The 24,018-nt window shown below is 37.6% G+C and overlaps 1 protein-coding gene across 1 annotated transcript in view; it reads left to right on the top strand.

Annotated features, from left to right (window-relative positions):
- The window catches only part of LOC126188103 (integrin alpha-4-like), a 506,794-nt gene extending 483,313 nt beyond the window's left edge, over nt 1–23,481 (top strand). Inside the window, exon 24 of the mRNA XM_049929569.1 lies at nt 23,041–23,481. Coding sequence (XP_049785526.1) covers nt 23,041–23,142 — 102 coding nt within the window. The 3' untranslated portion in view covers nt 23,143–23,481. The remainder of the gene's footprint in view (nt 1–23,040) is intronic.
- Nucleotides 23,482–24,018: the final 537 nt, after the last annotated feature.

Genomic DNA, 24,018 nt, shown 5'->3' with positions numbered 1-24,018 from the left:
CAGCCCACATGGTCGCAGAACCGTCTCAACCTCTGATTCAGACCCTCCACTCGGCTCTGTACCAAAGGTCCGCAGTCAGTCCTGTCGACGATGCTGCAGATGGTGAGCTCTGCTTTCATCCCGCTAACGAGACTGGCAGTCTTCACCAAATCAGATAGCCGCCGGAAGCCAGAGAGGATTTCCTCCGATCCATAGCGACACACATCATTGGTGCCGACATGAGCGACCACCTGCAGATGGGTGCACCCTGTACCCTTCATGGCATCCGGAAGGACCCTTTCCACATCTGGAATGACTCCCCCCGGTATGCACACGGAGTGCACTTTGGTTTTCTTCCCCTCCCTTGCTGCCATATCCCTAAGGGGCCCCATTACGCGCCTGACGTTGGAGCTCCCAACTACCAGTAAGCCCACCCTCTGCGACTGCCCGGATCTTGCAGACTGAGGGGCAACCTCTGGAACAGGACAAGCAGCCATGTCAGGCTGAAGATCAGTATCAGCCTGAGACAGAGCCTGAAACCGGTTCGTCAGACAAACTGGAGAGGCCTTCCGTTCAGCCCTCCGGAATGTCTTTCGCCCCCTGCCACACCTTGAGACGACCTCCCACTCTACCACAGGTGAGGGATCAGCCTCAATGCGGGCAGTATCCCGGGCAACCACAGTCGTAGTCCGATCGGGGGATGCGTGGGACGAGCTGGCCGTCCCCGACAAACCCCCATCCGGACCCCCACAGTGATGCCCATTGGCAACAGCCTCAAGCTGTGTGACCGAAGCCAACACTGCCTGAAGCTGGGAGCGAAGGGATGCCAACTCAGCCTGCATCCGAACACAGCAGTTGCAGTCCCTATCCATGCTAAAAACTGTGCAAAGAACGTCTGAACTAATCTACAGAGAGCGCAAACAAAACGACACAAAATTGAAGCGGTTATTAAAATACAAGATTGCCTAGTAAATGCAGTAATGCTGCCACTTGTGCACTGCTGACACACTGCTCGGCGGCGGAAGGAGACTACGCGATTTAACACTATTCGAGTACTAAAACGTGATGCTACAACTCTCAAATACTATAATACGCCCGAAATTTATGAATTAAACAATGCAAGTACCAAAAACACGCAAAGAAATTAAGAATTAAACTATGTAACAAATGAGTGAGCTAGGAGTATACGACTTGCTGCTGCAGCTGCTTATCCAACGGCGGCAGGGAGCACACTGACTGTGACCAACCGACACTGGCCATTCAAAACAAAAACAGTTGACAGACGACTACGCGAATTTACACTATTCAGGTACTAAAACGCGATGCTACAACTCTCAAATACTATAATACGCCCGAAATTTATGAATTAAACAATGCAAGTACCAAAAACACGCAAAGAAATTAAGAATTAAACTATGTAACAAATGAGTGAGCTAGGAGTATACGACTTGCTGCTGCAGCTGCTTATCCAACGGCGGCAGTTTACGGTGACAACAAGAGCCACAGGCAGATTTTACAAGTAGATGGTGTTGCAACATTATATCATTGTTGACCTTGAACCCACAGTCTGATGTGGTTCAAATGCTAATCATTTCTGCTGGACATACTAATGTACATGTCCTGTGAATATGAATGTCCTATCGATACTTGTTCAAGGTGTTCTGTTTTTTTCCGAAAATGAGTCTAAGTCTCATACTTACTGATCATAGTGAAGTTGGTTCTGTTGTATTTGATATAAACAAAGTACAGTGAACTCTTGACTATCGGACTCATGACTATCTGGCCTCTAGACTATCTATCCTTTTTAATGAATGTCATAATAATACCGTTTCATAGTAAAATGAGGATTAATTTGTTTTATGTTCTGCACTTTTCCAAAACTTTAACAAGCTGGCTGCTGGCTATAATGCTGAGTGGCCTTTGAAAATGTTTCATACATCTTGTGCTTCTAACACATCTGGAGTCACAAATATAACACTGAATAAATTACCAGAACCACTCTTTAAAAAGTGATACGGAGAAATGCTCACAAATAACAATGAAAACATATCAAGAACAACTCTTTTGGCAACCCTGTGTTCATTTCTTCAGTTGCATATCTAATGACCAAAGTGCATGCACTGTTAAATTGTTTCATGTGGTTCCTTGTATTTAAATAAAAATTTCAAAGTAGGTGATAAATGAAATAAAAAATCTTGTAGTGACTATGGAATCCAGGAAACGTTAATAAAATTTGGATTTGATATAAAAAATGGTGTTTTTAATGGTACTGCTGGGGACCAAATGGAAAATTATAAAATTATAAAACTTTAGCTCATCAGTTTCTTTTTTTCCCTTTTTTTTGTGTGTGTCCAGCTTGACCTTCTGGCACATTAGGCCAGATAATTGGGAAGTGAACTACATGTTCAGTTTCCAACACTGTATATTGCAGATTTTTTTATTCGGTTGATGATAGTGGAATGGATGGACACTCTATATTAAGTAGCACTACATTTTGAAAGATAGCTGAAGGAAAAAGACAAAGGGATAATAAACTTCTACAGAAAATACCATGATTGGACACATATTTTGGTTGTAAATTGGTACTAATTGGAATAAAAATGTTGAATTTTCTATGTCCTTATGGCAATGTGCCAATGTATGTCAGTACTTTTGCAGCAAAAAACTGTTTTAGAGGATTTTGGTGACTGGGAAAATTATCAACCATGAATATCTTGTACATTCTCCTAGCCAAGGATTGTTGTTATGTGCATTTTGTACATTTGACATCAGTTTAAGGTTGTATTCTGCAACAATCTTACAAAACAATGAAAAAACTGTAAGCTGAGGATGTAGACACTTCAGACATCTTTTCCAATTCACAAGGGTTAAGCTGAAAAGAAACTTGTGGAGATCAGGTATTTGGAATCATTTCAACCTCCTCCAGCTGTTGAGAATCAAAAAGGAAACATCAAATTAAAAGCAAGAAATTCTTTGTTTCATCAACTGACTCAGAAGAATACCACAAATGTCCGTAAGAAGAAACAGAACCAGACAGCATTGAGATCGGGAGAAAAATGAAAATATCATATTCTAAGATTTATTTAATTCTCTTATTTATTTTATTTTGCCTATGGCAATACAGCGACAATATGTAAACGAAATGTATAAAACAAAACAACGTGTAAATAGTACATGTGTAAAAAACAAGCAATAGCACAAAAGGATAAAGTACAAACACTCAATACAAAATAACTACACGTTAAAAGCTTGGCAAGCCTGACTAGAAACTCATTCATATATTTTAAGCTCAATATCTAGATTGCACAGCCAATTCAAAGCAGAAGGTTTCACATATATAACCTCAGAGACAGGTCCAACGTTCTTCTTAAGGGGCATTCCTCAATAATATGGCAGACGTTCTGTTCTTGTGCTCCACAGTCACAGGCTTGTGAGTCGCGTAGGCCCCACTTGTACTTATATGCATTGCATCTTACATGGCCCATTCTGATATGGTTTAATTTAGTCCAGGTACATCTCTTCAGGTCAAAGCCCAGTAATTCCAGCATAGGATCTTGGATACCTTGTTTATTAATTCCAGAATCATTCCAAAAGTGCCACCATTGCTCCTTGATGTTTTTGTGTATTAACCCATATAGGCTTCCGTGACTTCAAGCGGGTTGATGGTATTTCGTTCAAAACGTCATGGATTGGTAGATTCTGTGGGTAATCTGAGTCATGAATTTTTGACCACTCTCTTGCTGCTGCTTCTTACCTTCTCAAATGTGGAGGTGGGATATTGCCTAGAGTATGCAGCCAAGGAACTGGGGTGGATTTAATAGTACCTGTTATTATCCTCATACACTCGTTCAACTGGATGTCGATTTTCTTAGTATGAGTGCTAGAATGCCAGACAGCAGAGCAATATTCGGCAATATTGCGGCAGTACGTAAGGTGGATGCTTGTGCTCCCCAAGTTGAGCCAGCCAATTTTCTTAGGATGTTGTTGTGACTCTTTAGCTTTTGGCTTATGTTTTCTAGATGTTTTTGTAAGTCAGGGAGCAGTCTAGTGTTATGCCAGGGTATTTGGGGTTGAAGTTGAACTGCTAAAGCTGGTGTTGGCCTTTTACTTTGTGGGGGCTTATAAACGACTGCTATGGTCATTCCATTAAGTTCAATAGAAATTATTTCTATGTCATTAATTTCTGGGCTTATCACTTTTTTGTACCCAGCAATGTTGTAACCAAGATACAGAGTGGATCCATGAATGTGCGATGGCAGTGCTGCGACCATCCAGTAGCCTGGAATGGTGCATGCTGTTATACGCTCCTGCACTTGATGAGTTTCTTGGAGTGCTATGATGTCGACTTTATGATTGTTAGCCAACTTGCTTATGTAGTCACATTTATCCCTTGTTAGGCCTTCTACATTAATTTGCAGATCATGGACGATGGGTCCAATATCTTTAGTTTGTTGGCTCTCAGAAGAGCCTTTCTCGATGACAGCATTCTCCTTTTTCTTGTTTTGTCACTGTGTGTGGCTGTGAGAGATCAATGATCTAGTTCGGCTGCCATTTGTGTAGACTTTCTGCCGTCTTGCTATCGCAGTCCATTACCTGGGGTGCACCATCTTGGAGATGGTGCATGTCACACCCCATATTCTAATGTTATAAAACCTCTTCAAGATGCATAACAGAAGAGAGTTATGTCTACAGAGAGTATAAAGTAAGGTTTTCTCTCAAATGTCACTGATCTAGAAGTTATTCAAATATCTCAAGCTGCAGAGAAACTTAAAGCCATCTATAATTCTGACAGAGAAAACAATGTTGGTAAAGAATGTGTACATTTTAAAAGCTATTTGTTGTCTATGAAGAAAGAACATGGTGAGAAGTTGTCATCTCTTCCATTTATCTGCTGTTTAAAACAAAAGGAATGGTGATGTCTGTCTAAATTTGTACACAGCACTAAAGATTTACAGATGTACACCAGCAACAAATTGTGCAGCTTTTACTTTAAAACAGATTAAGAACTACCTACAGACAACAGAAAATCAAGAACGACTGATCTATCTTGCAGTACTAGCCACAGAATCATGCATGACTGTCAGTTTGGTTTTCAGGATGTGATAAATGAATTTGCAAATTACAAAAGTGAGAAGGAATTAATTTCTCTAAGTTTGCTATATTCTGGGTAAGATCAGTTAAATGGTATTGTATTTGGGACTGACTAAATTTCATATTTTAGTGAAGTAATTTTGGCATAGGGTATTAAACTGTAATGATTTTATTTGTATTTTTATGATATATTATGTCAAAATTTGATTTTTATGTTGAGATTTTTCAGTAAAAGGGCTGGTGAACTGCAGTAGTTACTTTATTATTTTTGAATATTTAACTTGCACATGTACTTTGTATCATACGCTATTTAAATATGTTAGTCAAGTTTAGAACTGAAGTTAATGATTACACAGCTTTATTGTTGGTAGTCATTAAACGAATAGCAGTGCTGAAGTTTAGTAAAAGGGGGGGGGGGGAGTCATAAAATAAATTACTACACAGGAGTGTCACACATCCTAAATATGGCCCTGCATGTACACACAAATCAGTGCCAACTCTACAGTTGAATGGGACAAAACAAGGAAACAAGAATACAGAAGAAGAAAAAGAAGAAGAAGTGCTAGTATGATAGTTGGGAAAAGTAGAGCTCAAAACAGTAGAACAATGCCACAATTTCTACACTGTGATACTCTTCCACTTTTTTCTCCCTTGAGTAGTGTGTAACACAGATTTTTGGGGCATTTTTCGTATCAGTTGGAGGTATATGCACCATGAAATGAGCCCATATTTTTGACTTCTCATAGGAATGATACTTGATGATGGTTTCCCATAAACAGAGCACTAAGAAAGCTGTCGACTCTCTAGCAGCTGCTGTGCAATGTTGGTCCTAAAGTTGGTGTAGCAGTTTTTTCTTATTTTTATTTTTTATTCCCCCCCCCCCCCCCCCCCCAATTGATCTTGTGATACACTGTGAAGGGATTAAAAGTACACATATTTAAAAAAAAATTAAAAAGTGTTTCTGTACTTTTTCTCTGCTTGTCGCTTGATAGCAAAGAACCTCTAAAGGTCTGTACCACCCATTCCACTCTGCTATTCAAGGGCTCATTAAACATTTATTCTGCACTGTTTTCAGGACACTAAATAATTTTTTATTTTATATTTGAAACTGTTGAAGGAAGTCAGGAAAAATGCTGGAAAAAATGGTACATTCTTAAACATACTGGAAAATTTTTTTTGACACTGTGCATTTATGCAAAGCTGTACGAAACTTATCATATTCACTCATATGTGACACTTTGCAGTTATGCACAACTGTATGAAATTTACATCATTAATTAACAATTTTTACATATAAAACATAGTTTCAAACACCAAATGAACAACAGTCATGATACAATTATTGGTACCTTTGAAAATAGATGAATGGCACATGTCTTCAGATACTACGGAATGCAAGAAAGGCATTTTTTTCTTTTTTAAATATAAGTTTGCTTTTCACTTCTCATATATGACAAAGATATAGCTTTTGCGCTTAGGGTGTTTGTGTCTTGTTCTCTCCTCATTCCACACTGACCTCTGATTGAAGGGATCTAATCTTATATCCTCTGGAGATAATGATGATCCCTTATATTTAAAACTACTGATCTATATGGGATCTCTGCTAGCTGGTATACCTCTTTTTTTTTTGCTCAAGACCAGTCTGGCAAGGTATTTGAGCCAATTCAATTCTAAACTTCATCTTTTGTGTTGGCATGTCTGCTGTTCTTTTATCAGTGTATAGACTTTTGTAGAGAATCCATGAACTTATTACAGTTATATCAGTCAGATGGAGAAATGAATATAAATGCCATTTTTTGGGTCTAATCTGTATGTGACTTATTCTAATGTTGCTGTCTAATAAATCTACATTTCCTCTATGTGAACTGTAAATAGAAACAACAACAGGACATGGTACCATTCTGTGTTCACTCTTCTTTATGTCAAACCTTTTGATACCAGTCTCCATTCTCTCTTCTTTCCATTAAACCTTTTCACTTTAGATTTCGGTAGCTCATTGACAAAAGTAGATAGGAAACAGACGATGTTGTTGTCCTTATACAAAGTGGAGGAAACATCCACTATGACAACAGTCAGAATACCCACTTACTTCTTTCTTCAGCACCTTTTCACATTGACATTTACAGTTTGCTGTTATACTACTCTGGGTTTTTCCTAACCCTGAACTCCTAGCTTCAATAGGTATGCATTAGATTTATAGAGCTGTAATATCTGTCAAAATAGATGTTGCTCCATCAGAATTTTCCTTATGAAGCAAATCACAACCTTTCCAGATCCTTCAATTCTGTGGGAAGAAAGGTGTAACTTTCCTTTTGTCTAGTCTCATATTGATGGAAGAAGTAGTTGCATCAAAAAGTTGTAGGTTTCTCTTTATGAAATTAAGGATCTCATATCAGTGATACTATGTAAGATGTACATGACACACAAGACCGTACAGTCAACTCAGTATGCTGACTACAAGGCACATCCACTGCATATTTTTATTTACTAATCCACCCAGAAATTTTATACAGTTTGCAGTGTACAACTTTTTATCTCTATGGATTATTTCGCTTATACATTGTGATGATTGTTTTGTGATGAAATGTGCAATTTCTGTTTTTGCTAAATTTAATTTCAAATTATTATTTTTGAGCTGCGCCTCTACTTCTACAAGTGTTTGCTCAATACAGCAGATTAAGTCTTTATCAGTTTTACAGAAAACTCTCACTCTTGAGTATTTTGCATAAAGTATCGTATCTGACTGAACATGGTGGAGTAGATCATCATTGTAACACAAAAATAGTAGTGTAGAGCACCCACTTGTGTGTTTTTCAAACCAGACACGAATTTGTTGCCACTGTTATTAACAGGTACTGTAGATTCAATAACAATGGAGTATTTCAAGCAGCTTTACCAACACCAAGATGTAGAAAGCCACTGTGAATTGTGTATTACATTCAAACTGTTTATTATGCATAAAAGTGAAAGATAGCTTTTTAAATCATATAAACTATTGTTGGAAATATGGACATGTGGCAGAGAAATGGCATATAATATATATAAGAATAGAATTGAAATTTAAAGTGCAAGTAAGAGGAGTATAATGTTGCAATGCATAACATATAAAATATACGCTAAGATAATACAGGGAAGAGTTACCATATTAACAGAAGCAGTTATAAATTACACTTGAAACAGGAGATCATACATAGATTGTGTTTTCAACAAAACAAACTCAATAGAAAATCAATGAATATTTACTTACATTACAATAATATTAGAGAAGGAAAGTTGCTACTCACTATATAGCAGAGATGCTGAGACATGATAGGCACAACAAAAAGATTCACACAATTATAGTTTTTGACCATTAAGGCCTTAGTTAGCAATAGACACACATACACATATACACTCATACAAATGCAACTTGCACACACATCTGCAGTGTCAGACAATTGAAATCACACTATGAGCAACAGCACCAGTGCATGGTGGGAGTGGCAACTGGGTGCAGGTAAGGAGGAGGCTGGGATGGGGAGGGGAAGGGATAGTATTGTGGGATGGAGGACAGTGAAGTGCTGTAGTTTAGATGGAGGGCAGGAGAGGAGGTGGGGTGGGGAAGGGGGGGGGGGAGTAGCAAAAAGAAGAGAAATTAAAAGAAATTAAAAGACTGAGTGTGATGGTGAAATGACGGCTGCGTAGTGCTGGAATGGGAACAGGAAGGAGGCGGGATGGGTGAGGACAGTAACTAACAAAGGTTGAGGCCAGGAGCCTTACGAGAACATAGGATGTACTGCAGGGAAGTTTCCCACCTGCACAATTCAGAAAAGCTGGTGTTGGCAGGAAGGATCCATATGGCACAGGCTGTGAAGCAGGCATTGAGCTGAGGGATGTCATGTTTGTCAGCGTGTTCAGCAACAGGGTGGTCCACTTGTTTTTTGGCCACAGTTTGTTGGTGGCCGTTCATCTGGACAAACAGCTTGTTGCTTGTCATGCCTACGTAGAATGCAGCACAATGGTAGCAGCTTAGCTTAGCTTCACCTCAGAATACCACTGTCCACCACCTCTATGACAACCTCCAAACGTCCACCATGCCCCCTCATAGCTGACAAACCCTGCGTTGCAGACCTATTACTCTTCCCCACACTCCAAAACTCCCTCCCACCACCATACAGAACCCAGAACCTAAACAGACCCGCAACACAGTCATGAACCTTTCCTCCAGAAGCCTTAGTCCCACAGAAATATCAATCATTTTCAAAGGTCTTGCCTTTTGCCCCTCTCCCAAATTCAATCATTCAGGACTTGTTAGAGACCTCCTCTCTTTCTCCCAGTCCCTACAGTGGAAACACTTTTTCTCCACCAACCTGACCAATAAGGCTCAACCAAAGACCAATACTGAACCTTGCCTAACTCAGTTCACTCCTCTATTGAACTGTGATCCACCCCCACTGCCTCCAAACCACTGCCTTTTAACTTTTCAGAATTTCTTAACCTCGAACCTTGCCTCACCATCATTCCACAAATCCCTCAACATGCAAACTACCCTCACATCTGAAGAAGGAACTGTAGTCCATCATCTGAAAACTGATCCCAAACTTATAATCCTAAATGCACAAAAAGGTTCCACCTCCGTTGTTTTTAAACACAAGGGTTACCTGGTGGAAGGACTGTGTCAGCTGTCAGATATTTCTACCTACAAACCTCGCCACAGTGACCCTATTCCTTGTACAAAAACAAATCTCCCATGCCTTATCTTTCTAGTCTCCCACCACCTCCCAAAGTCCCACAGTCTGGCCACAGAGGAGCGTTTCCCTCATAACTCAGTACCATCCAGGACTGCAGCAACTGAATTCCATTCTCCACCAGGATTTTGATTAGCTTTCATCGTGTCCTGAAATGAGAAGTGTCCTGCCCCCTATCCTTCCCACCCCTCCTAAAGTGGTATTCTGCCATCCACGAAACCTACACAGTATACTTGTCCGTCCTTACACAACGCCTGCTCCCAATCTCTTACCTCATGGCTCATAACCCTGTAATAGACCCAGATGCAAGACCTGTCCCATACATTCTCCTACCATCACCTACTCCAGTCTGGTCACTAACATCGCCTATCTCATCAAAGGCAGGGCTACTGGTGAAACCAGTCATGTGATTTACGAGCTAAGATTGTATGTACTGTACTGACAAACTGTGGACAAAAAACAAGTGGACCACCCTGTTGCTGAACATGCTACCAAACATGATATCCCTCATCTCAATGACTGCTTCACAGCCTGTGCCATATGGATCCCTCCCACCAACACCAGCTTTTCTGAGTTGAACAGGTGGGAACTTTCCCTGCAAAACATCCTATGTTCCCATAACCCTCCTGGCCTTAACCTTTGTTGGTCACTGTCCTCACCCATCCAGCTCCCTCCCTGTTCCCATTCCAGCACTACACAGCCGTCATTTCACCACCACACCCAGTCTTTTAATATCTTTTTATTTCTCTCCTTTCTACTACCTAACCCCCCCCCCCCCCCCAACACCTTCTCTCATGCCCTCAGTTTAAACTGCAGCACTTCACTGTCTGCTACCCCCACAATACTATCCCTCCCCCTCTCTGCCCCTGCCTCCTCCTTACCACTACCCAGTTGCCACTCCCATCATGCACTGGTGCTGCTGCTCACAGTGTGGTTTCAGTTGTCTGAGACTGCAGTGTGTGCCAGTTGCATTTGCGTGTGTGTGTGTGTGTGTGTGTGTGTGTGTGTGAGTGTGTGTGTGTGTGTGTTGCTGACAAAGGCCTTAATGGCCCAAAGCTATAATTGTGTGAATCTTTTTGTTGTGCCTGTCATGACTCAGCATCTCTGCCGTATAGTGAGTAGCAACTTCCCTTCTCTAATATTGTTACATTCCATCCTGGATTTTCCTTTGTTTACTTACATTACAAGTCTTGTGGTAAAGCAACCAAATTACTTCAAGTATTACTGGACAGGTAAAAGTAATACAAAGTATGTATGATGGAAATTAATTTAAAGTTTTTAACTGATCGATGACAGCTGAAATACTCCAAGGACTTACACAATTGTGCCCTCTAACATCTGCCATATTTTGAGTACACAAGACCACTAAAAAAATTGCTCTCCACAGTACACTGGTTAATTTAAGCTGCAACAGAAATTAGTCAATAAAGTAGGCTGTACTTGCTTCTGAATGTAGGCATGAATGTAATGTAAATATCTTTACATCAAAAGCAAAAGTGATGGAATTAGAAGATGTGAATGGGTTAGAGACAAAACAGTCACTGATAAATAAATAAATAAATAAATAAATAAATAAATAAATAAATAAATGACAAACCAACAGAGCCTGCAAAGCCTGACACACTGGTTCTAGTGCTGAAGAGTATTTACTTACCTCTACAGAAAAATATTAGCTTTGTAGTAAGTGCAAACATATTAAAATGGGTCTGCCATCTGGTTTGGTAAGCTATTGCCATCCTGAGGGAAATTCTCTAACTGGCTCATAATTTTATATAAAGTTATGTAAAAAAATTTGATTTCTTTTATGTCTTTTATAGCCATTGACTTTCACAAAAGTTTAAAATATTTGGTAATAAATCACTTCTGATTGAACATCCCCAAAGAGATGTAATTGTGATTATCACTTATCTACTACATTTAAAATATTTCTTGGTGATAACTCATGTAGGTCATGCACAATTAGATTGAGGTGATGTAAGGAATAATGCAAAAACTTTACTTTTCGATAGTTATGTTTAGTTTCTGCTTGCACACCTTCTCCTTTTCCTGCCATCATAGAGCAACCATCATACACTTGCCCAACTAAAGTTACCATATTCAGTTAAAAACTTGAAAAGATTTAATAATTTTGATAGATAACATTTCAGATTGGCAAAACACCCCACATTGTTTTGCTCATACATGTTTTTGAATTAACCTGCACAGACAGCCAAGTGTGGCTCCAGATTGAATAAGCTTCACTGATGCATAATGGGGGCCAGTGTCCAGGCCAGTCTGGTGTGGTTTTTAGACAGCTTTCAACATCCTCTGAGATGAATTCTGTGCTGGTTCCCACATCTCACTTCAGTTACACAAGTCACAAATGCTCTGAAAAATGTTGTTACATTTAACCATGAGATGTACACTAGGTGCAGACAGAAGGAGTGCATAGATTCCTCTCCAGGGGAGGAGAACGGGGAGGTGGGGATTGGGGGGGGGAGGGGGGGGGGAGGGCATGGAGCTAGCAGCAAGCTTTAAAATGCCTTCAGGACTGGCAACCCCACCATAGTAATAGGTTGTTTCTCTATGGAAGTGGATATGTACCATACATGTCCTCACCTGGCATTGGCTGGATATAAGGAACCAGAAGTGGGCTGGATGGATGTGTTTCTGAACTAATGTGTTCAGGTACTCATACTTCCAGAAATGATTGCTCCATACTTACGAATTTGGTTGTTTCTTCAGCCAGTAGTAATACCAGCAACCAGTATGAAGCCTCCAATGTTACCACAAATATAAATTATTTCATTCTGGGACAACAGTATTTCACATTTTTGTTGTTCATTTCCAAGTGATACCAGAAAGTTTCATCCCTTCTTACAAAATTACTCCCCCATTTCAGTTCTGAAAATTTTGGAAATTTTCAGTTGTACTTGATTCATCCCAAAGAGCAACTGAAAAGAAAAGTTATTGATGAAATGACTGAATACTATTGTTCTTTTCTCATCAATGGTAGCATCAGCAGCATTATGGACCTGAAGATTTATTGGTAGCAGCTTACCCATTCAACTCAAAAGACACTTCAAAGAGCTATGCAGTACTAGGATGTTGTAGTAGACTCCAGAAATGATGTGTGTTTCTTCATTTTGCATGCTTTTTGGTTGAATGCAGTTCTGGATTTCAATTTTGTTTAAAAAGTGTGATATTAACCAGAAGGAATAAGGGGTGACAAATGACACACTGACCATACATGACAATTGGGCCACAGGCTCGACATATTGATCTTAAATGTAGGGAGTTCCACACATAAGAGTAGTTAGGTTTCTTTTCTTTATCCTTTTTAAAGATGCTTTCAGTTTCCATAATGTTTAGGTATAGTTCACCAAAACAAAAACTTCTCAGCAGGTGTTTCTTGTTAGACAAAGCGTTACCAGTACTGTTATAGTGTCACTATTAAACACATCACTTTGCAAATGGCCATTGTACCGTGCTTTGATCAGAATTACTTTTGGACTCACTTTTGTACTGAATAAAAGCAGAGTTGTCATGTCTAATGTGTTACCAAAGCATTAATCTCATGTATCATTGGCTTGCTTAAAGTGATAAGTTTTTCATTGTATGAAATTGGAACTTCAGAGTCAGAGTCTTCTGAGAGATGTTTTCATTTTAGTTTTAATTTCTGTGATACATTTTAGGATGCTTCACCAAAAGTTTATGTAAATGCATTTTTTTAAATGTTATCTAACTTTTAAACCACTGGAAACTTCAGTTCCATCACAAGTAACATATTAATGTGTTTATGGTTTATCTGATACTGAATTTTATAATAATACTAGATTTTCCAATGTAATAAATATGCAATATAAATTAATCAGTGTAAGACTGTTTAACTCTTATATATCTGTATGACACAAAGAAGCCTACCTTACCATAGAAGCAGTTACATTGCTATCAACTGCAGACTGTGCCACTAGTATAGTATTATTACTACTACAGCAGCATGTGGACTGAAAGTACAGTGACTGATGCACAACACAGAAAATTGTACCATTCCCTGAAGGGCTACATTGGACAGAATGCCATTCAAATTGAAGTGTATGAAAATGAGAAATTTCAAAGTTCTGAGGCTGAATGCTGAATGAGTGGCTGCTATAGCTGAGAGACCCAGAGAGACTGGTTGTGTGTCTTCCATGTGTATTAAACCCCACTACTTTCCTTATAGCTATTAACCCTACAATAATTTAGAAAAGAGTTTAGCTTGAAAATAATACCTGAGAAGGTCTGCCCCACTGGAAAACGTGAATTTTGGAGGTAGTACATTTCATGATCTGTTTGCATCACAGACGTCTGAAATAAGGGATTAAACAACAAACTCATAAATTATCCTATATCTGTAAAAAATTGATGATGTATTGAAGTTCTAAAGCATTTCAAATTTGAATGTTGGATTTCTTTGATATGGAAGAAGAAATTTTATGAGAATTTCAACAATTTTTCTAGTGATATACAGGCACGTATCCAGAGATTAATTATCAGGTAAAGAAAGAGCTGCTACTTGCAATGGTGTCAAACTTGAACAGAATATTTTCAAAGAAGGGGGAAACTTTATTGAAACAAAAAGGAATTTAACAAAAATTTTCCCTCTAAATCACCATAACATAAATGGCTTCAACTACAAACGACAAATGAATCGCAGTACAACAACTATGGTGTGATTTGCAAATTAAACCAATTGTACTGTGTAATGTGCGTGACCACACAAGTTTGGCATTCAACAGTTGTGGCACTGTTAGCTAAGTGAACCATCCATTTCAACAAGGTCGTACCACATCATGTGTGAAAAATTGGTTTTTAATTTCCCTGAGGCAAAAAATCACATAAAAGCAACACTGAAACCAGTTTTTAATTGTCCTGAGGCAAGAAGTTGCATAAAAAGAAACAATGAAGTTGGTTTTTAAATGCTTTGAGTCTGGTGCAAGGCATGTTTAATATGCTGTCCACCCTTTTCCGCAACAAATTGTATTGTTCTACATGTGCTCAACATTCACACTTTCTTTTATTGCAACACTTGATAGCAATCATCTTCTCACTTGACATAAATTCAGTTTTCCTTGAGTCAATTTTCAACTTCTTCTGTAGTTTTGGCATGTTTTATCTATTCCTAAGAACACTGGCACATGTGGTTGGTCTGGAGTTGTGAAGCCAGAGAAACTGGCCTGGGCTGGAATTCCAGTTGTCAACATATGGTGTGTATACCTGTTCCAAATACAGTCTCATAACCGCTGGCAAAAGTTGAACTTGAGAAATAGCGTGTTCCACAACAGATCATAGTATTTCAGTCGTCACATTCAGAATGCATTGCGCAATGTGTGCCTTCAATTGGAACACTGAACACAGCATCTTTCAGATAATCAAACAACCAGAAGTGACACAGATTAACATCAAATGATCTGGGTAGCCTGGCTGTAAGGAAGTGATGGCTGATAATTCTAACATTTCCGAAATGCCTCTGCAGTAGCTGCTTCACTGGCTGTGCAATGGGAAGAGGAGTGCCATCTTGCATAAAATTTATCCTACCCACACAACCCTGCTGTTGAAGTGTTGGAACGATGTTGGTGTGAAAAAGATTCTCATAGCATTTGCCAGTGACAGTAAATGTAACACAGCCCACAGGATCCATCTCCTTAAAATAATGTCAACCTGTGATAAACAATGCTATCAATGTGAACTACTATAAAGGGACACATTTCAACACATTTCAAATAAGGTGAAAAAACGATATTTCACTGCTGCAATAAGAACATAAAAAGGGCACAGAGGGCATGTAGTTTTCATTTCCTCTCTGTCATACATGTACTGTTAGTCTGAAAAAATAAATATCTTTCGTAAACCAATAAAAATAAGATATGGTACTTCTTTGCAGAGATTGTAGAAGGAACATAAAGAGAATAGCTGAGCTGTGCACACAAATATATCCTGACAGACAGTGTCCAACAAGAATGACAATTCAGCAAATTTACAAAACAATTATTGTTGAAAGGGCGCTGGAACACTACACAGAAATTAAGTAGCATGCCTGAAATGAGTGTAGCAGAGAAATTGTGAGTGTCTCTAAAGTGTTGAACACATTTTGCAGGCAAACAGCTCAACAGCTTCCATCTGTATCACGCATAATTTCAGCAGTAGATTAACCAGCCAGAAGACATGAAAGGATTTGGTCTGCACATTTGTGTGATTTGATGTCACTGGGGTGAACTCAGAGATGTAGTCTGTGCACAAGTCCAATCCCTTCAGGAAGATCCACATTTTCATGTTCTGATATGCAAACTGTAAAACATGGTGTCCCTCAAGGATCAATTTTAAGCCCTATTCTATTTCTCCTGTTCACTTATAATCTTCCTCTTCACCTACCGATTTGCAATACCTTCCTTTTTGCTGACAACACCAATATTCTGATATCTCACTCAGATAATTGCATTGAAGCTGCAGTCAACAAATGTACAGCTCTACTGCATCCATGGCTTACAGCTAGTAGGCTACTTCTTAATGCAAAAAAGACTGTAGGCCTAACATTTCACACAGTCCAGAATGGAAATCCCACTGTCCCAACTCTACAAATAGTTGGAAATAGTATTGAACTGGAAAATGTTACTAAATTCCTTGGAATATCTATCTCTGACACTCTAAGCTGGAAAGGGCAGACTGACAGATTAGCTACCAAGCTAAGTAAAGTATGTTTTTTGCTTCTGCCAGTCAGGGAAGTGACACATATAAAAATCCTAATGTCAGCATACCACACTCTTTCTCACTCAAACCTAACATACGGCCTCATATTCTGGTGCCACAGTTCTGAATCCAATAAAATATTCAATCTCCTAAAGGAAACTATCAGGATAATGTTATTTAAAAAGCAGAGAGGCTCATGTAAGCAACTATTCCAAAACTAGGTATTCTTCCACTTCCATGCAAGTACATATTGGAGATACTAAGTTTTATGAAGCTAAATATTGGCAGCCTGAAGCAGAATCTAGACTATCACCAGCGTAATACTAGAGTGAAATACTTGGTGACACAGTTTCCCCATTCCACCAAATTATATGGTGATAGTGTTAAGCACATGGGGATTAAACCCTATAATCATCTACCATCAAACATGAGAAACATCAACAACCCAGCACATTTTAAAATAAGGCTTAAATCAATATTATTAAAATACTCTTTTTATAACTTACATGAATATTTTGAATGTGATTTTTCTGTGTAATATATTTGTGCACTTATCTTTCTGTACCATAATTTATCTTCAAAATGTAAATTTCATAAAGGCCTAATAGACTATTATAAATTGATTTACTTGTATGTACTCATTATATTTATCTAGTAAATCTTAACTATTGTTTAAATTATGTAATGCTTATCTGTACTTAATTTGATTTTAAATGTATCCTCAAATTTTAATTTTAATTAGACCTAGTTCACCTTAATTTTAAACAACTTGTGAGTATAATAATGCTATATCTTGTAATCTTTAACTATCATACAATAGTAGTAGTAGTAGTAGTAGTAGTAGTAGTAGTTTATTCATCCAGAGACAATGGACATTGCATGGATTTGTGTAAGTCTAGGTGTATTTAATTTGGTATTATGTATTTTTAAATGTTTAACTACTATAATGACTTGTCCCATATCATGTAGAGCTCTCTGTACATGAAATGATTCAGTGGGTCAATAAAGAATGAATGAAGGAATGAAGTCAAGAGTATTTAAAACATGTCATTGTTGCAACATATGCAGTGATGTCAAATGAATCTCTTTAGCCTGTCCAGAAACCCCTGCACCAGCAACAGCAAATGTGCCACACTGCAGACAGCAGATGTTTCCAGCACTTGAAATAAATGGAATTTTGAGGAAGTGTTAATGATCAGTTTTGTTTGTGATTTCCTTTTTGTTAGTGTTTCTGATGAAATTTTACAATGTGTGTATCTTGGTTCTAAACTCATTCTGCAAAGTTATTATCTAACAGTTCTAAACCTCAGTTTCCTGTTTTACAAGTTTATTCAATTTTTGATGTGGAGCTTCCTTGAAAAAGGGTAGAACTGTTACTGTAGTTAACTGGTGAACTGTCCTTAGATACCATGTCATTTCATTTTCAGTTGGTGTTTCAGCCCAACCACATATAGCCTAGAGAGATTAAAATCAGTTTTAAAGTAACCTTTTCTCCACTATTTTGCTTTTGTACTTAGACTCTCTTAGCTTGTCAAGCTTCAGCATTTAGTGAGCCTGATAGAACAGTTCCATACAATGACCTGAAATTTTGCATAAGACAGCCATTAGTTTCATGTTAAAATCAGATAATTCCTCTGTCATAAATATTACAATTTTTCCAAAACTACTAAATGCCAATGAATTAGTCTCTCCTAATACTTTGATAAGAGCTGCAGAAATTGAGGACCCTTTTCACAAAACAACAACAAAATTGGAAAAAATTAATTATATATGTATTTGCTTACTTCTAAATGTGTCTAATCCATTGCAAAAAAAAGGATTTTGTAAAAACTTACTACCTGTCTATTTAACCATGCACACAAAACTGTGAAATTTTCAAAACCTGATATCTAAGTTACATGCTCCCTGATTTGATTTGATTTTAACAGGGAAGCTAAAACAGCTTAGGTCTAAACTGCCACTGCACACACCAAAACTACGTTTAGTGCGGTATCGCTCCCTGTCTATCTAGTAAAGCCAACCGGTGCCCTTCAACAGTGCAAGGAGCCCCTCCACCAGTTTTTTGTTAGACACAATTTCTTCTGGTCTAGTTGCCCTGAAGATTCTTTATCTTTTACTCTCCAATGCCATACAGTTTCTTTGCCCTCATCACAGATCCTACATTTAGGGTCCTCTTCTGTTATGTAGGTGTTTTATGAAATTTGCATGGCCAGTCATCAGTCCAGTCGTGAGTTTGATCTCTTTCCTGTTCAATCCCAGGATTACAGAGCTTCTTTTAAAACATGGTTTTCATAGTCCACAGCTTGTGGTCTCGCGGTAGCATTCTAGCTTCCCAAGCATGGAGTACCAGGTTTGATTCCCTGCGGGGTCAGGGGTTTTCACCTGCCCTGAGATGACTAGGTGTTGTTGCATCATCTTCATAATCATCATTCAACCCCATTATGGTCAGAGGAAGGCAATGGCAAACCATCTCCACTAGGACCTTGCTTAGTACAGCAGTCCGGGTCTCCTGCTTCATCCCCTACGCTCTGTCAAGGAGTGTGGGACTTTATCATCATTGGGCATCATTACCTTACCATATTTTTGTCTATGGACCTTGGTCCAATATCCTACATACTGTTTCCTAAGCCAGTTCCATTGTTCTAATTTAATCATAGCCTTGGTGATTGTCAGGACAGATTCTGGTCCAATAAATGGAGTTGTTGCCCCCATCTTAGCTTGTTCATTGCCACAGATCCCTGAGTGGCCAGGGACCCACACTAGGTTTACACTATTGCATCCCCCTAGCTCCACCAGAGCCCTGTAGCATTCTGCAACAATCTTAGATCTTGTTGCAGGAGCTGCCAATGATTTCAGAGCTGCCTGGCTGTCTAAATAGATGTAGATGCTACATCCTTGTAGCATCTATGCATATTCTCCTTCACACACGCTCTGATTGCAGTAATTTCAGCTTGGAAGACAGAGGCCAGTTTTCCTAGAGAGATGATGCCAACCAGTCTTCGCTGAACCCTGTACACCCCTGCCCCAATACCTTGGTCTATTTTCGACCCATCAGTGAAGCAAATGATGTCTCCTGTATGGTGTTGAACTGTTTTTTTCCCACTGCTCCCTTCCTCCAATTATTATATTGTAAGGCTTGTCAAAGCAGTTGGGAGTTATTATATAGTCAGCAGGCATTTCCCCAGCCATTCCTACATCTACCTCAGTCACTACATCTCCTCTGATAGGATATTTGACATCATCAAAAAGGAGTTGAAAAGACCTGAAACCATAGCCTTATCATTACACTATCATGATGTTCTGAGCCACCTTGGTACATGTACAGTTCTGAGCAAGGAGTGACATGTCTATGCTTTCAAGACCACTGCTAATAGATTAATAAAAGAGATACGTTATTCAAAATGTTTGGCAGCAGAGTTATAATTTATAAAAGAAACAAAGAAAGATGATGCCATCTGCAAAGTTGAAACAACATACTTTTCCCTCTCAATCATTGTTGAGGTGAAGAAAACTAACATAGATTGTTTCAAGGACATGGATCAGTGAGCTGTAATAAAACAAAGAAACCATGTGTATATCAAAAAAGGTGGTGATGTAAGGAAACTAAAGATCTTTTTTTGATATATCACCAGGAGAAGGTTGAAAGTTTTATTGGAAGGCCCTAGAGTGTTGTGATGAACATCACAATGAAAACAATGAAGTACAATATCTTAATAAAATAATATATTAAAATACTATTCGTTCAGTAGGTTAACAGTCCACCCCCGGTAGCTGAGTGGTCAGCGTGATAGACTGTCCATCATAACGGCCCGCGTTCGATTCCCGGCTTGGTCAGAGATTTTCTCTTCTCAGGGACTGGGTGTTGTGTTGTCCTAATCATCATCATTTCATCCCCATCAACTCGCAAGTTGCTGAAGTGGTGTCAAATCGAAAGACTTGCACCAGATTAGCGGTCTACCCGACGGGAGGCCCTCATCACATGCCAATAATAAATAAATAAAAAGTAGGCTAACATAAACTAGAACATTACTGCTACTAAATAATTAATCTATAGAAGTTCAGTTAGGGAAAAAAGTCGTGATTTTAACATGTTTTTTATTCACAGCTGAAAGCTAAAGAAATGTTTTCCCATTGTTGTTTTGTGTATCTAGGATTTATTTGTGAAACTTAATTTTGTAAGGCATCATCAACATGTACTAATAAAGTAATTCACTAAAACATGTTTCCTGAATTTTATTTTATTATTTTTTTTTTTTTTTAGTTTATTTTATTTTATTTTTTTTGTACAAGTGGGCTTTTGTAAAGATGGTCCTCAAGTACTGTATTTTCATTTGAAAAAGCAAAGTTGATACTGTCATCTCTGTAATTAATATAGCTATGAAGATAGACTATACATCAGTTAGTGAAGACTTTTTCACAATTCATTTGGCTGAAAACACTTCAGGAAATATATGGTTGTGGTAGCATAAATTCTCTGACTCAGTAAAAGGAGGATTGCTGCCCCATGACACAGTGAGAGTTAGTATGCTGTATATGCTCATAATGTTTACATAAGTTATTTATATTGTGCTTACCAATAAATAGTGTGGAAATTGTATCTCTGTGCTATTTCACTATTCTACTATCTCAATGCCACTACCCCATTTCTCACAAGGTTAACACTTTAGTTGAATACCCCATATTTTGAATGCATATTCATTTTCTTACAAATGTTATAACTTCTCTCAAACCCACATTAGATTAATCTGAGTACTGTATTAGCATGTACCCAATTACATTCAGATTTATTTCTCTTTTATCAAACAGTTTTCAAACATTCATATTCCACAAGTTTGTTAGAAGCTTTAAAATTCAATTATAAATTATTTACTTTATTCAGTTATGCTCTATATTTGAAGCAAGCAAATTAATTTAACAGAGGTAATCTTCTAGCTCTTTGGTTTGGTACTTTGGGTGTGAATTTTGATTTTAAGCTAAAAAAAATTATCTCTCTGATCCTAATGACTACAGGTATTTGTGTTCATCTGATTGCAAGCCTCCCCCCCCCCCCCCCCCTTCCACCTCTTTCAACTAACTTCCCTAAATCATATTCACCGCTTCCATTCCTATACACCACAAATAGTATATCATGATAATTTCTACTTTCATGGCTGATCATAGCATAGTGACCTACATTTGTGCATCCAGTAATTATTTTTACTAATTTCAAATCCAATGTCTATTACTGTCAGGTCTTCACATTGAAATCTTTATACAGTCTTTTGAAAACTATCCTGTGATTAGAATTGAATATATGAAGGCAACATAATTTGTTAGCATGAGTTTATTTTTACATGCTCCATAGACTCACTCTCCTCCCACAATGGCAACATGGCAATAGGAACCTTCTGTATACATTTGCAACAGATACTTAAATGAAATTTGGTTTTCCGTAACTCAGGTTACTAATAAAACATTTGAGATGAAGTTACCCTAATCCTATTTTTTCCTTGTTAGTTCATTCAGCACGATTGTTTTAATCTGTTTTTAAATATGGTAGTTTGAATTTCAAGTTTTATAACTATTCTTGAAGATCACATAATGTATTCTCCTCCTCAATGATTCTTCTGTATCCCATGAATACTTCTATCTTCCATGGAAAAACTTAGAGAGAACCAAATTCTGTTTGCTCCAGATACACCACAGTTGCAATCAGCAGAAAAAATCCTAATTTGGATATATCTGATCAACAAGTACATTTGACAAAATAATTGTCTATCTGTATTAAATGCTGCAGAATAAACATAATAAAATGTGGAAATGTGTGACAATAAACACATTGTATTATGAATATCAGACACAAAATGTGCAGCTAAATGTAAATTTAAAACTTTTAGCTAATCCCAGTTTTATAACACTTTGAATATTTAAAATGCTAATGAACATTAAAGTTTACTTGGTGTTATCTTTTGTTTGTTCTCTAAGGACCTTGGTGTCAAAGTAATATTAATCTCCAACCTTTTTTATATTTACTCTATACTTCCCTTGCAAATAATGTAAAGTAGGTAGCAGACTCATGTGAAAATTAATACTTTCTAATTAATTCATCTAAGATTTGACTGGTTTAGTACACACATTATGGATTCACATGTACAACAATTTTCTCCAACACATTTTTGTATCTGGTGTGTTCTAAGGACAACATTTCCAAAGGAAAAAGATATTCTGACTATAATGGAAAATTGTGGTCATACACAACAGAAATTGTTCCCAGAATTTTGCCACAAGAATATCTGAAACTCAGATTGCTCCATTCTATGATAATATAATATGATGCCACAAAAAATCTTATGATTTGCTGTAGTTAATGAGACACTGGATCTTTGGAAATTGTTTATTTAATGCAGCATAATGTCACAAAAAGCTACTTTTATTAGAAATGGGCTACCATATTTTATTAAATGCTATTTTGTTGATATCCATTTTATTTATTACATGATCTACCGCACATCATAAAAGTTTTATAAAATATGAAACAGTATTCTTCATTTTTTTTCAGATTGCAGAAGACTTTTACTATGAGAAGAAGACTGATGCAATCCCTTCACAACAGCTGACAGAAGCAAATGGCTCAGCAGAAGAAATACTTGAATCGAATTGAAATCAATAATTTATGCATGACACATATGGAGTATCGAATTATCTGATGAATAAACAGGTCTTAGGCTACAACCACATTCATGTTTCTGCTGAAACAATGGAAAGGGAAAAACAAGACAGGCAAGAAAAAATGTTGATTATGAAATTTGTATAATGGTTCATCATGACAAAGAATGAAAACTTATTCAATGATTTCTATTATCTGCAGATGAAAGTGTCACAATGATTATAAGAGTAGTTCAAATGTGATGTTGAAGATGACGGTGGCTGTTATTGAGCCTTTAGGGAATATAATTTATATGTAAAAATAAATTATTGTAAATATTTATTGCATTTATAAAACGTCCTGAAAAACAATGAGATAATCTTTCAATTCTTTTTTTACCTGTTTTCATGTTGTTGTTTTTTTATCTCAAAATATACCTTTACAGGTTATAGGCATTAATCTGAGGTCTGAATTACTCATTTGGTTGCATTAACTATTTTTTCAACACCTACGCTATTTAATAGTATGTATTATTTTTAGATAATCCAATCTATACACAACCTTTGTCAACATATACGTATCTTAGTCTGTAATGCAAATTAATATGAGCTAGTGTACACAACTGGAGACAGTGATTGACAATATCAGGAACAATTTTAAATTGTTCACATCATCTTTGGCAAAAATGAATAGTAACTTCAGATGTATTATGAAAAATGGACATAGGAAGGAGGACAACAATAATGTTCTTGTTCCCAAGTTGTTTTGATAAAACTTACCCTCACTGCACCATTTAATTCTAGAAGATAGCTAATAATGATGGCTTAGCAATGTGAGCCTTATGAACTTTATCTTTATGCCATTACTTCAGTGGGAGAGTACCCTACTAAG

Source organism: Schistocerca cancellata, chromosome 5 (genome assembly GCF_023864275.1).
Source record: "Schistocerca cancellata isolate TAMUIC-IGC-003103 chromosome 5, iqSchCanc2.1, whole genome shotgun sequence".
NCBI classification, from domain to species: domain Eukaryota; kingdom Metazoa; phylum Arthropoda; class Insecta; order Orthoptera; family Acrididae; genus Schistocerca; species Schistocerca cancellata.
The sequence above is the reverse complement of the archived record's forward strand: the minus strand, read 5'-3'. Positions and strand labels throughout refer to the sequence as shown.